Source organism: Eriocheir sinensis, chromosome 9 (genome assembly GCF_024679095.1).
Source record: "Eriocheir sinensis breed Jianghai 21 chromosome 9, ASM2467909v1, whole genome shotgun sequence".
NCBI classification, from domain to species: Eukaryota; Metazoa; Arthropoda; class Malacostraca; order Decapoda; family Varunidae; genus Eriocheir; species Eriocheir sinensis.
This window is the reverse complement of record NC_066517.1, coordinates 14,469,177-14,482,836: the sequence shown is the minus strand read 5'-3', so window position 1 is coordinate 14,482,836 and position 13,660 is coordinate 14,469,177. Positions and strand designations below refer to the sequence as shown.

The 13,660-nt window shown below is 43.9% G+C and overlaps 1 protein-coding gene across 9 annotated transcripts in view; it reads left to right on the top strand.

Moving 5' to 3' along the window:
- LOC126995940 (hemicentin-2-like) overlaps nt 1-13,660 on the top strand; it is a 462,936-nt gene that overhangs the window by 430,013 nt on the left and 19,263 nt on the right. For all 9 annotated transcript variants that reach the window (XM_050855852.1, XM_050855854.1, XM_050855850.1 and 6 more), the window contains 3 exons: nt 4,244-4,372; nt 8,879-9,016; nt 9,536-9,679. In XM_050855852.1, coding sequence (XP_050711809.1) covers nt 4,244-4,372; nt 8,879-9,016; nt 9,536-9,679 — 411 coding nt within the window. The remainder of the gene's footprint in view (nt 1-4,243; nt 4,373-8,878; nt 9,017-9,535; nt 9,680-13,660) is intronic.

Genomic DNA, 13,660 nt, shown 5'->3' with positions numbered 1-13,660 from the left:
AGAAATAATGGGACGAGGGGAAGAAGGGGACGCATGAGAGAGAGAGAATAAAAGGCTGTGACAAACGTAAACGGAAATAGGATTCAAGCGAGAGAGAGAGAGAGAGAATCCATAACTCTCCTCGCTTTGCATATTCTTACACTTGTTACAATATTTGCTACCTTCATCTCTTACCCCCTCCTCCCCCCTTTCCCTCCATACCTCCCTCCCCCTTTTTTTCCCTCCCTCCCTCCCTCCCTCCCTCCCCTTTCTCCATCACCCCCTTCATCCTCCAGGCCCTCCAACCCTCTGCCATTTTTTTTCTTTTTTTTTCCATGTATCTTTTCCCTCGTATTTCTCTTATTTCTTACTTTCCTCTCCTTCCTCTCCCTTCCCCTTCTCTCCTTTCCTTTTCTTCCTTTTCCTTCTCTACTTTTCTTTCCTTCCAATCCCTTCCCCACCTCTCTTTCTTTTCTTCCTCTCCCTTTCCTTCCTCTACTTTCCTTTTCTTACTCTTCCTTCCCCTCCTCTTCTTTTCTTCCTCTCCCTTTCCCTTCTCCTATACTTTCCTCATCTTTCTCTCCCTTCCCCCTCTCACCTTCCTTTATTTCTCCCTTTCCTATTTATCTCTCTCTCTTCTTACCCTCAATCTGTTCCATCATTCCTTTTTATTCTATTTCCCTCCTTTACTTCCCTTTTCCTCCTTTCCCTTCACCTCCTCACTTTCCCTTATTCCTCCCTACTATCTTTCTCTCCCTTTTCTTCATCCCAACCCATTCATACATTCCATTTTCCATTTTTATTCCATTTCTTACTTATCATTAATTTTACGTTTCGTGCCTAATTCGTTGTCTCCCTAATGCAGGTAAATCCCTCTCTTCCCTATCTTTTACACCTGTCTCATTAACGCCCCTTCTCTTCCTCCCGCACCTGCCCATATATCTTTCTTATCCCCGGCAGCTGTGTCTTGGTATCCCTTTTTCTTTGTCTGTCTGTTTATGTCTGTTTGTATCTGTTAGTCTGTCCCATCTCTATCCTTTCCTCTCATGTCTATTTATCTTTCTTATTCTCCTTGGTATCTATTTCTCTTGGTCTGTCTGTTTTTCTTTAGGTTTGTGTCCGTCTATCCCATCTCTGTCCTTTTTTCTCCTACCCCATCCCTATTCCCTCTCTATCGTTTCCTTTCTTATCCCCAATAGCTGTCTTGGTGTGCCCTTCTCTGTCTGTCTTTTTCTCTCTGTTTCTGTCTGTGTAAGCCGTTTCTATCCCCTCTCTATCCTTTCTCATCTCTGTTCCCTCTGTGTCCCATTCTTTCCCATCCTCAACAGCTGTCTTGATATCTCTCTCTGTTTCTGTTTTCCGGTCTGTTTTTCCGTCTGTCTATCCCATCAGGTTCTCTCTCTCCCTTACCTTTCCTGTCATCTTGTTATCCCCATCCCTCCCTCTCTACGACACTCACCCTTTATCATTTCGTTATCCCCATCTTTCCCTTCCTCACCCCTTCACCCTTTTGCTATCTCGTTATCCCTGTCCCTCCTTCACTCCCTTCCTCCCTCACCCCTTCATTCCATCTCCCCTTCCTTTCCCCTTTCATCCCTACCACTTCTCTTTTCAAATCTTCCCTGCCTGTGCATCTTACAGTATTTGTAGTAGCAGCAGAAATAGCGGTAGTAGCAGTAGTAGTAGCAGTAGCGGTAGTAGTAGTAGTAGTTGTAGTAGAAGTAGCAGCAGCAGTAATAGTAGTAGTAGTAGTAGTAGTAGTAGTAGTAGTAGTAGTAGTAGTAGTAGTAGTAGTAGTGGTAGTAGTAGTAGTAGTAGTGGTAGTAGTAGTAGTAGTAGTAGTAGTAGTAGTAGTAGTAGTAGTAGTAGTAGTAGTAGTTGTTGTTGTAGTAGTAGAAGTAGCAGCAGCAGTAATGGTAGTAGTAGTGGTGGTAGTAGTAGTAGTAGTAGTAGTGGTAGTAGTAATAGTAGGTGCTCTTGTTGAGTAATGATAGTGATAGTGGTAGTTTTAATTGTACGAGTAGTAGTAAGAGGAGTTGTAGTTGTAGTCGTATCAGTAGTAGCAGTAACAGCCGTAGTAGTAATAGTAGTAATAGTAGTAGTAGTAGTAGAAGTAGTAGTAATAGTAGTGGTAGCAGCAGCAGTAGTAGGTGTTCTTGTTGAGTAATAATAGCAGTAGTGGTACTTTCACTGGTAGTAGTAGTAGTAGTAGTAATAGTCGTATCAGTAGCAGCAGTAGCAAGGAAGAGTTTCAAGGCTTGCAAAGGGTCAGTTCCCGCCCCATGCCTACACGTCACTGTTTCGGGCTTTGCGTTCGCTGCTGATGGCGATAATTGGGCTTTTAGCATGTTTTAGCGGCCGTGATGTGCACTCCCGCGCGCTGTGATTTGAAAGGAATTACTGTTTTCATTTTTTATTGGCTTTTTCATTCCGTTTTCCTTTTTGTTTACGATATTTTTGCTGTTCGCATTTTTTTACTATTTTTGTGCAGTTTTGATATTTTCCCCTTCAAATTTTTACTGTTTTTGTGAGAGGATCGAAATTTTGTTATGCTTTTGCACTTTACGTAATTATAAAGTGGATCTGAATGTGATTACAACAGTTACTTCCTTTTTTTTTCCTTTTCCTTGCTACTTCCATTTTTTTTTTTTTTTTTTTGTTACCATTTTTTCTTCATTTTCTCTCTCTTTCCCCCAACTCGTTTGTCGATTCGTAGGATGAAAACCCATTCGTTGCGTTAGTAGAAGCGCTGTGTGTGTGTGTGTGTGTGTGTGTGTGTGTGTGTGTGTGTGTGTGTGTGTGTGTGTGCGTGCGTGTGTGTGTGTGTCCGTCCGTCCGTCCGTCCGTCCTTTAGTGCAAACTCTTCCCTATGCTCCTTTCCGCATCCATCCACACGGACTCCACACACAAACACACACACACACACTCTCTCTCTCTCTCTCTCTCTCTCTCTCTCTCTCTCTCTCTCTCTCTCTCTCTCTCTCTCTCTCTCTCTCTCTCTCTCTCTCTCTCTCTCTCTCTCTCTCTCTCTCTCTCTCTCTCTTTCTTTTCTACGAGCTTTCACTCTCCCTCTCATGTGCAAGACTTTCCTCTAATCTCCTAACCTGATTACGTTGTTTTCTAGGTCCAGTTCTCACCTGTGGTACTTAATCTGTGTTCACCTACACCTGCTTATTAGAGACACCTCGTGCATAATGACAACAGGTGTATTATGACTTTGTGGCTATTTCATATTTTTTTGGTAGATATTGTTATAGTTAAGTTTTATGTTTACCTAATAATTCATACTTCAGGTTTTAGTTTAAATGGGTTGATTCACTTAGTTGATTGGATGGTTGTCTTTTTTTTTTCGTTTGGCAGTTGTTTGTTCAGGCAATGAGATACGTACTTGCTTATCTTGCCCGGTTACTTGTTGTGTTGACAGTAGCGAAGTTGTTTTATTTTAGTGTATTGTCCTACTTCTGCCTATGCACTCACACACTGGTCTTCACATGGAACTCTCTCTCTTGCTGGTTTCTCCTCCCCCCCCCCCCACACACACACACACACACGCCGTGCACACATCACACTCACCCGTCACACCCAGCACAAACACACGTCATACATGCTCTTCATCCACCACATAAAATTTCTCACCTTCAAACCTCCTTCCACACTGTTTTTTTTTATTTCTTTTTCGTTACGTCAAAGGAGACCGCTCAAAAAAAAAAAAAAAAAAAAACCCCATAAAAGTTACACATGAAAGAGCATGCATTCCACCTCCTCTCAAGCTTATCTGACTCACACCTGTATTAGCTATTCCACTCGTCTTTCTTGACACTCCCACACCTGGATCATCCTCCCCCCTCATCCCCCACACCGGTATTACACCTGAACCAGCCAAGCACACTACTAAACACACCTTTATCTGACACCTACCTCACGACATACCTGACTTTCCCTTACACCTGAAACACCTAAGAAAACCACTTTACACTCTTTCTTTATCTGACATTTACCTCACGACATACCTGACTCTCCCACATTAACACCTGAAACACCCAAGCAAACCACTAAACACACCATTTTTTTCCCTCTCACATTTACCTCTCATAACACACCTGACTTTCCCACATATACACCTGAGGAACTCCCACAGACTCACTTCAGCTCAATTACACCTGGCCGAATACGTCACACACCTTGACCGCACAACCTCTACTTCAGCTCCTCCTCACCCCACCCACACACACTTGACTAACCTCGTACACCTGTCTCTCTGCAGTCGTGGACACCGGAGGACCCACCTTACACCTGTCCTCCGTGGGGCGTGACGAGGGCGGCGCCTTCCTCTGCGTGGCCTCCAACGGTGTTCCTCCAGCAGTCTCCGCCCGTGCCAAGGTGTCCGTGGAGTGTAAGTGTTCCTCTGCGTGTGGGGGGAGAGGTTTATTTTTTTTTGTGTGTGTGTGTGTGTTCGCTCTTTTTTTGTTTCGCTGTTTTTTTCGGTCTTTTCTGTCTTTCTTTCTATTTTTATTTTGTTTTCTGTCTTTCTCCCTGTTTTTTTTTCGTATTTTTGTCGCTTTTTTCTGTTTTTGTCGCTTTTTTTGTCTTCCTATTTTGTTTTTCACTGTTTTTTCTGTTTTTTTCTCTTGCTAACCTTTTCTGTTTTTCTCGTTTTTTCCGTCTCACTTTTTTTTCTGTTGCTTTTTTTTTGCCCTTTTTTTCTGTCCTCGCTGTTTTCTTCTGTCTCTTTCGATGTTTTTTTTTCCCGTCTTTCTCGATGTTTGTTTCTATTATCGCTGTTTTGTCTTCCTTGCCGTGTTCTTTCTCCTCCTCGCCGTTTTTAATATCTTTCCAACAAGTTTCTTCCTTTTATTCCTGACCGTCTGCTGCCACTTTTCTCCTTTCTTCTCCCTCCCTTCCTCCCCTCTCCCCTTACCTACCACCTTTCTCCTCTCTCACCCTTGCCTCCCTCTCTCCCTCCCTCCCTCCTTCGTCAAGTGCGATTGAATAGAGAAAACTTTCTTCATTTTCCTCCCTCCCTCGTTTCCTACACATTTAATATCGCACGGGAAGCCTCACTGAAGAACTAATTAGACCTGAATAACCTGTCCAAATTACATGTTCCTCCAGGTAGTTATGACGAACCTTCAGGCGATGTTGATAATTAGAGTGATGATAATGGCGATGCTGGTATTGATTTTAATTTCTCGTTGGGCGGAGATATAATAATAGATGGAGTAATAATAATAATAATAATAATAATAATAATAATAATAATAATAATAATGATAGTAATATTTTCAGTTAGATAAGAGAAAAGGAAAATCTGGTCCCGTTACAAGAGTCGTTAAAATGAGGTGCAAATATATTCTTACACACAAAAAAAACTCCCCTTCCCCTCCCCCCCACATAACCTCCCCTTCCCCTCCCCCCTCACACACACATGAACACACTAACCACATAAATTTGACCTGTGACCTTGATGGTAATAATAAACGTTTTTCACCTGTACATATGATCCTAATTAGGCCACGTCCAGGTAATTCCTCCATTAGACTCACCTTCTCGCGCCCACCTGACGGAATTACGAGTCACAGGTAGAGCAATTAGGCAGCTTATTACAGACAGGAAGTAGCCAGGCCCAGGGGAGAGATGGAAGGCAGGAGAGATGGAGGGAAGGAAGGGAGGGAAAGTCAGTGGTAGGAAAAGATGAAAAGAGGAATGCAAGGGAGGTGAAGGGGTGGAAGAAAGGGGGGGAGATAAGGAAGAGAGGGTACTGGAGTTTTGGAGGAAAGGAAGGCATATAAGGGGGATGAGGAGAGATGGAAGGCAGGAGAGATAGAGAGAGGGAGGGAAGGACAGTCACTGGCAGGAAAGAAGGAGGAAAGGAATGCAGGGGAGTTGGAAGGTTGGAGGAAGAAAAGAAGGAAAAGAAGGAAGGGAAGGTACTGGAGTTATGGAGGAAAGGAAGGAAGGTAAGGGCGATGAGGAGAGATCGAGAGAGGGAGGAAAGGAAAGTCACTGGTAGGAAAGATGGAGGAAAGGAATGCAGGGGAGGTGGAAGGTTGGAGGAAGAAAAGAAGGAAAAGAAAGAAGGGAAGGTACGGGTGCTATGGAGGAAAGAGAAGGAAGACAAGAGGGATGGAGGAAATAAAGGAGGAAGGGAGTAAAGAGACATAATTAAGAGAATGGAAAAAGATATGAAGAAAGAAATGAAGGAAGGGTCATGGTAGTAATTAACGCACACGGAAGATGAAGGAAGGAAGGGAGTCAGACATGATATCAAGGAAAGGAAAGAAGGGATGAAATAAGAGTAGAGTGAAGAGGAAGAGGTGCAGATAGTATAGGATGGAAAAGGGGAATGAGGGAGAAAAGGTGAAAGGAAGGGTAGATAAAAGAAAATCAGGTAGAGCGATAATGGCGATGGTAGTGATGGTGGTAGTAGTTGTAGTGATGATGATTGTGGTCTTGGTTAGTGGTGGTAGGAGTGGTTGTTACAGTTTTAGTTAGCTTAGTATTGGTGTTGGTAGTTAGGCGTAGTTTGTCCAAAATGCGCTGAAGGTCAAAGGTCAGGCGCTAAAGTTGACCTCTCTTGACTCAGCTTGACCTTGAGAGAGAGAATCTTTTGGAGGTATCTGCATGGCATTTGTTGCAAGCATGAAAGAGAACACACACACACACACACACACACACACACACACACACACACACACACACACACACACACACACACACACACACACACACACACACACACACACACACACACACACACACACACACACACACCTGTACAAGCGAGAATCCAGGTGTTTTCTAGTCACGGGAAAAGCCTCTTACCAACACACTGAATAGGTAAACGAGAGCAGGTGTGTGTGTGTGCGTGTGTGTGTGTGTGTGTGTGTGCGTGTGAATTTGGGATCAGGTGTGTTGTATTAGAGAAAAATTGGTGAGCTGTCTTTCCCATTACGGTTTCTCATATTGCTTTCGTGAGGAAAATAAAGAAAAAAGGGAATGAGCAAAGACAGACGTGGCAGGCAGGTGACAGGTGGAGGCGGCGGCACTCACCTGGAAGGACGAGGGACGCGCCTTCTGACTCAAAATTAGATCACCTGAAATCTAGGGAGAGGGAAAAATGGAGGAAGAGGAATGAAGAGGATGATTGGGAGGAGGAGGAGGAGGAGGAGGATAATGACGAGATAGAGGAAGCGTAGGAAGGTAAAGACTAGAATTATGATGGCATGGAAAAGGAAGAAGGGAAAAGGAAGAAGAGGAGAAGGAGGAGGAGGTTATAATCGTCTGGAGGAGAAGTAAGAATGGGAAAAGGAGGAGGAATTGAAGGAAGAATAAGAGTAGAAGGTGATTGAATGGAGTAAGATAAAAACAGAGAAGCAGCAGAAAGAGAGTGAAAAGGAAATATGTAAAAATGAAATAGGAGGAGAAGACAGATGAAGAAAAAAAGATAATAAAGAAAGCGGGTGTGATAGAAAAAAGAGTAAGTTAAAGACGAAAACGAAGAAGAAGAAAGAGGGAAGGAAACAGTGTGAGAATTAGGTCAACGCAACAAGAAACACGATGAGTAATGAGGCTTGTGATGAAGGAGGGAAGAGGCGAAAAGAAGAAGGAGCGAGTGTGTGAAAGGGCGAAACACGGGACAGACCCCTTTGTCATCCCCCAAATTCTTTCTTTCTTTCGCTGCCTCACTTCACTTCGCTTTTCCTTTGACTTACCGCTCACCAAGATTCTTCACCTCATCTCTCGCCTCGCCTCGCCTCGCCTCATGTCACCCTTTCATGTCATATCGCTTCACCTGTCTGTCACGTCACTTTTTGTTCTCTCATTCTCGCCTGCGTCCCTCACTTCACCTCACGTCCCTTACCTTACCTTCCCTCACTTCGCTTCATTTCATCTTTCACCTTAACTAATGTCACCCCTTTTTACTCCTCCTACTCCTCCTCTTCCTCCTCCTCCATTCAGTCCTCCTCCTCCTCTCATCTCACCTCTCATCTTCGTCGCTTCTTTTCTCCCTTCCCTCTCCTCTCATTCGTCCCCTCGCAGTTGAAATTGTGTAAACTGATGACCAGAAAAATGTCTGTCTGTCTCTCTGCCTCTGTGTGTGTGTGTGTGTGTGTGTGTGTGTGTGTGTGTGTGTGTGTGTGTGTGTGTGTCTCGATTTATATATCTACTGCCTTGCTCCCCCTTCTGTGTGTGTGTGTGTGTGTGTGTGTGTGTGTGTGTGTGTGTGTGTGTGTGTGTGTGTGTGTGTGTGTGTGTGTGTGTGTGTGTGTGTGTGTGTGTGTGTGTGTGTGTGTGTATGTTACGTGTTTTTCTATCTACCTTTATTTATCGCTGAACTGAATTGACTTTTTTTATCTATCCATCTCAGTTTATTCAACAACTTTAAAGCATCTGTTCGCTTATCTGTCTCTTCAGTATCCTATTTACCCATCCATGCTGATCCATTTCCATTCATCCACTCCATTTCTATATCCATTCCGCCATCTTTTATTTAGCTATATATCCATTTTTATCTATTTTCCTGTCCTTTCCTCTGAAGATAACTAAGAAACATTCATCCTTACATATCCATTCATTCACCCGTCTGTTTTATTTATCTGTCTGTTCTATCTTCGTCTTTTCACCAATTCACTTCTCCATACCAAGCCATTGTACTTACATATTCACTCATCCACATATTAATTCATCTGTTATTTTTTACCTTTTTATTCATTTGTTCACCCGATCCTCTCCTTTCCAGCATTTTTGTTCACCTGTCCATCTCCATCTTTTATCTATCAATTTTCATCTATTTAGCTGTCCTACTTAATATATTCACCCATCCACATACATATTCATCCGTCTTGTATATCGTTTTTTATATGTTTACGTAATCACCCATTGGCCTCCTTTCTCACAGTCCCCCCTGAGATGCTGGACAGCTCGGGCGTCACCTGGGCCGAGGAGGGTCATCGGGCAACCCTCAACTGCACCTACCGAGCCTGGCCGCCGCCTAAGGTCACGTGGACGAAGGAAGGAGGCGACACATCCGGCTTAGGTACCCCCTCTGAGGCCCCTGCGGCGTGGTTATCCTCCTCTTTCTCTTCCTCCTCAGCCACCTTCCTTTTTTGCTCTTTATAGATTTTGTATAATATTTCCGTCCCTCTGTTTTCTCCGATTTTTCTCTCACTTTTCCTCCCACCTACTGCCTGGCTCCTCCTCTGCGGCTTCTCCTTCTTCTTCTTTCTTTCTTGCTTTCTTTCTTCATGTTGTTATGTCCTGTTTCTCATTCGGTTTTCTTTATTTATCGAAGTGGGAATACGTCTGCACGCAAGCACCGCCCCCCCCTCACACGCACACACGCACACACGCACACGCACACAGATACAAACCCACCATCATAACACATCGGTACACACACACGCACGCACGCACATAGCACACAAACACAGGAACACAACACACGCGCGCAGGGCATTCAAGCGCTCCCTGCCTCGTCTCCAATAATCACATGTCTCGTAAATGTCCTTGAATATCCTTCGTCCCATCCTAACCGTGAGCTGTGGGCGTCCTGCAGGAGAGTCGATGGAGCAGTGGAGGGCGCAGGGGGTGGCCGTCTCCTCCTTGGTCCTCACCAACCTCGGCGTGGAGAACTTCGGCCACTACCGCTGCACCGTGAAGAACATACTTGGCACCAACTCCACGCTGCTGACTCTGGCGGGTGAGTGTTCGTCGTGTTTGTTGTGGGCTCGTTCGGTGAGGTGTTGATGAGGGTTCTGGTGGTGTTTGGTCTTTGGTGAGTGTGTTTTCGGGTTCTTTGGTGAGGTTTGAGATACGTGTTGAGTGTATTAGGGTTTGAGGTATTTGATTTTGGGTTGATTTGAATGTTTTGTTGTTTGGTTAAGGTGAGTGGATTCAGGGTTATATTGTGTGTTTCAGAATAATATGTGAGTGTATGAGGATTTGAAGTAGTAAGATTTTTGATGTTATATGGATGTTCTGGTTTTGTTTGCATAAGATATGTGTATTTATAGGGTATTTGCTTGAGATGTAAGTGTGTAAGTGTAACTGGTGAGGTTGGAGTACAAGTTATGTGTATGAGTATTTGAGTTATTAAAGAATTACGTATTTTGTAAGGGGTTTGGGAGAGCAGCAAGAGTTAAATGGTGGTAGCGTGAGTGATTTAGAGGTACAGGCTTCAATATCACTCTTCTGCGCTGAATGAGATTGAAGTTTGTGAGTTAGGTGTGCAATTTCTCGGGTTACTTAGGAAGCTGTTGAGTAGAAACGTTTTGAGCTGGAAAAGTAGAAAATTATACCGATAGGGTTTCTTTCTACCTCTTTACGTACCCGAGAAAAGGCTTTAGGAGGCGTGGAGAGGGTAAGAAAGGGTCTGGAAAAATAGAAAAGTCCTTAGGAGGCGTGGAAAGGGTAAGAAAGGGTCTGCAAAAATAGAAAAGGCCTTAGGAGGCGTGGAAAGGGTAAGAAAGGCTCTGAAAAAAATAGAAAAGGCTTTGGGAGGCGTGGAAAGGGTAAGAAAGGCTCTGAAAAAAAAATAGAAAAGGCTTTGGGAGGCGTGGAAAGGGTAAGAAAGGCTCTGAAAAAATAGAAAAGGCTTTGGGAGGAATAGTTTGACATTTTCGACTGTCACATCAACTATTTCCAAAGGCCAAAACGGAGATCACTCAGGTTCTTATGAGCTGTTATAGGTTCATGGCACAGAGGAAGGGTCAATCTACCACCTGGGTCATAAAACTACTTGTCCCGGAAATGCCCACCACCCTACGAAAGCCATGTCATACATGTGTTTCTTAGGTTCACGGCACAAAAGAAGGGTCACACTACCATCAGGGTCATAAAACTACTCCTGGAAATGCCTCAAAACTCCTACGAAAGCCTTGTCAAATACGTGTTTCTTAGGTTCATGGTTCAGTAGAAGGGTCACACTACCACCAGTGTCGTAAAAATACCCCTGGAAATGCCCCCCAAAACTCCTACGAAAGCCTTGTCAAATGTGCGTTTCTTAGATTCCTGGAAATGCCCCCCACAACTCCTACGAAAGCCTTGTCAAATATGTGTGCTAAGGCGACGAAATGTTTTAGGATACGACCCTTGTTAAAATTTTCAATTATAACTATTTGCCCTTCAATTTTATGTTCTGTAGTTGTGTTATGTTGATCTGCAATGTTATATAATTTGTTTTGTTGAAGTTTGGGATGAAAAACGGAACAAGCTCAAAGGTTTCAATTCTAACTACTTGGTCTTCCATTCTGTGTTACGGGGTTGTGTTTGTTTGGTCTCTAATGTTATGTAGTTTGTGTTCTTGAAGCTTAAGACGAGGAAAGAAAGAGTTTGGAAGGCGTGGCAAAGGCAAGTTAGGGTCTAGAGAAATAGAGGACGCTTAAAGGTTTCAAATCTAACTACTTCTACTTCAGTTTTGCGTTCTGGGATTGTGTTTTCTTGATCAGCAATGTTATGTAGTATGTTTTGTTGAAGTTGGGGATGAAAAATGAAACAAGCTCAAAGGTTTCAATTGTAACTACTTGGTATTCCATTCAGTGTTACGGGGTTGTGTTTGTCTCATCTCTAAGTTAATTTTTTTATTGAAGTTGGGGATGGCCGAGGAGGAGGGCGCGCTGTGTCGTGGAAGATTAAGAAATTCCTTTTGTGCCGCTAAATCCTCCTTCAGAATCTTTATTAGTGAATTCTTGGAGTTGAGGAAGACAGGCGAGAGAGAGACCTCCAGGATTTTGAGGAGGAGGAGGACAAGAATGAGTTTTAGTAAAGGGGATATTTGGAGAACTCATAAAAGGTCTTATTTCATCTTCCTTCTACCACTTTATCTCCCCCCCTCTCTCTCTCTCTCTCTCTCTCTCTCTCTCTCTCTCTCTCTCTCTCTCTCTCTCTCTCTCTCTCTCTCTCTCTCTCTCTCTCTCTCTCTCTCTCTCTCTCTCTCTCTCTCTCTCTCTCTCTCTCTCTCTCTCTCTCTCTCTCTCTCTCTCTCTCTCTCTCTCTCTCTCTCTCTCTCTCTCTCTCTCTCTCTCTCTCTCTCTCTCTCTCTCTCTCTCTCTCTCTCTCTCTCTCTCTCTCTCTCTCTCTCTCTCTCTCTCTCTCTCTCTCTCTCTCTCTCTCTCTCTCTCTCTCTCTCTCTCTCTCTCTCTCTCTCTCTCTCTCTCTCTCTCTCTCTCTCTCTCTCTCTCTCTCTCTCTCTCTCTCTCTCTCTCTCTCTCTCTCTCTCTCTCTCTCTCTCTCTCTCTCTCTCTCTCTCTATTAAGCCGTATCAGTGAACCTACAAATGCAACGGAAAGTAATAAGAAAGATGTGAAAGTAGCAGCCCTTTCGAGAGCATTAAAAGTAGATAGCTGGACAAAAAGTGAGAGGTCGCTTTGGTGAACATATAAAAAGTGTTACTGAAAATAAGGTAGGGTACGAAAGGTTATATAAATCTCAATGGTGAACGTACAATAAGCAGACCTTACGAAAACATTGAAGGTAGATTGCAAAATAAAAAGTGATAGATCGCTTTGGTGAACATATAAAAGGTGTTACCGAGGACAATAAGCTAGGTTACGAAAGCTAATATGAACGTAGAGGTGGAAAGGTGTAATATCGCTACGGTTAAGATACAATAGGCGCTACTGAAGATATTAAAGAAAGGCACAACAGCATAAGTTTACGTGTGAAAAAGGGGAACAATACGAAAAGTGCAAGGCGATACAACAGCCAGGTCAGGTAAGAACGGGGGAAAAAAAGTCTTAGAAGAATGCTGGGGCCTCGCCGAAGAGATGTTATGTCTCGAAGAATGCTGGGAAAAAAGTTTTGCTGGAGGTATGGGAGATGGAGGAGAAGAGGAAGGTGTTTCGGTAAGGCGTTGGAGGTGAGGAAGGAAAGATGGCGCCGGTGGTGGTGGTGGTGGTGGTGTTGATGGTGATGGAGAAGAATTGGAAGGTGTTTGCGATGGAGGTGAGAGAGGAAAGGCGATGGTGGTGGTGGTGATGGTGGTGGTGATGGTGATAGCAGAACGTTGTGGAGGTGAGGAAGGAAAAGTGGTGATGGTGGTGGTGGTGTTAATGGTGATGGAGAAGAATTGGAAGGTGTTTGCGATGAGGTGAGAGAGGAAAGGAGATCGTGGTGGTAGTGATAGTGGTGATAATGGTGGTTATGGTGGTGATGGTGGTAGTGGTGATGGTGGTAGCAGGAATTTATGAGGTATGAATAATGGTGAAGGATGTGGTGTTATAGTGAATGTGGTGATTAACAAAAGGTGATGATGGTGATTTATATGGAGTTGATAAGAGGGAAATACTAGTGGGGATGGAGGAGGAGGTGATTTGGTGGTGATAACGGTGATGAAACTGGCCAGAGAGAGAAGTGGTGATGGTGGTGATGAAGATGCAGGTTTTATGGTGTTGAAAATGGTGTTGGTGTGATAGTGACGATGATGAATGTTATGTAAAACTGTTGTAGTGAGAGAGAGAGAGAGAGAGTCTTAGCAACACAAGAATGGGTGTTGTAGGAGTGTTGACAGGGCGTAGAAGACAAAGGAGGGATGAGGGAATGGAGGGAGGGAGGGAGAAAGGGAGGAAAGGAGAGAGGGAGAGAAGAGGGAGGGAGAGGGAGGGAGGGAAAGATGAAAACGTAACATTGGTATCTCCTCAAACTTTCTCTCTCTCTCTCTCTCTCTCTCTCTCTCTCTCTCTCT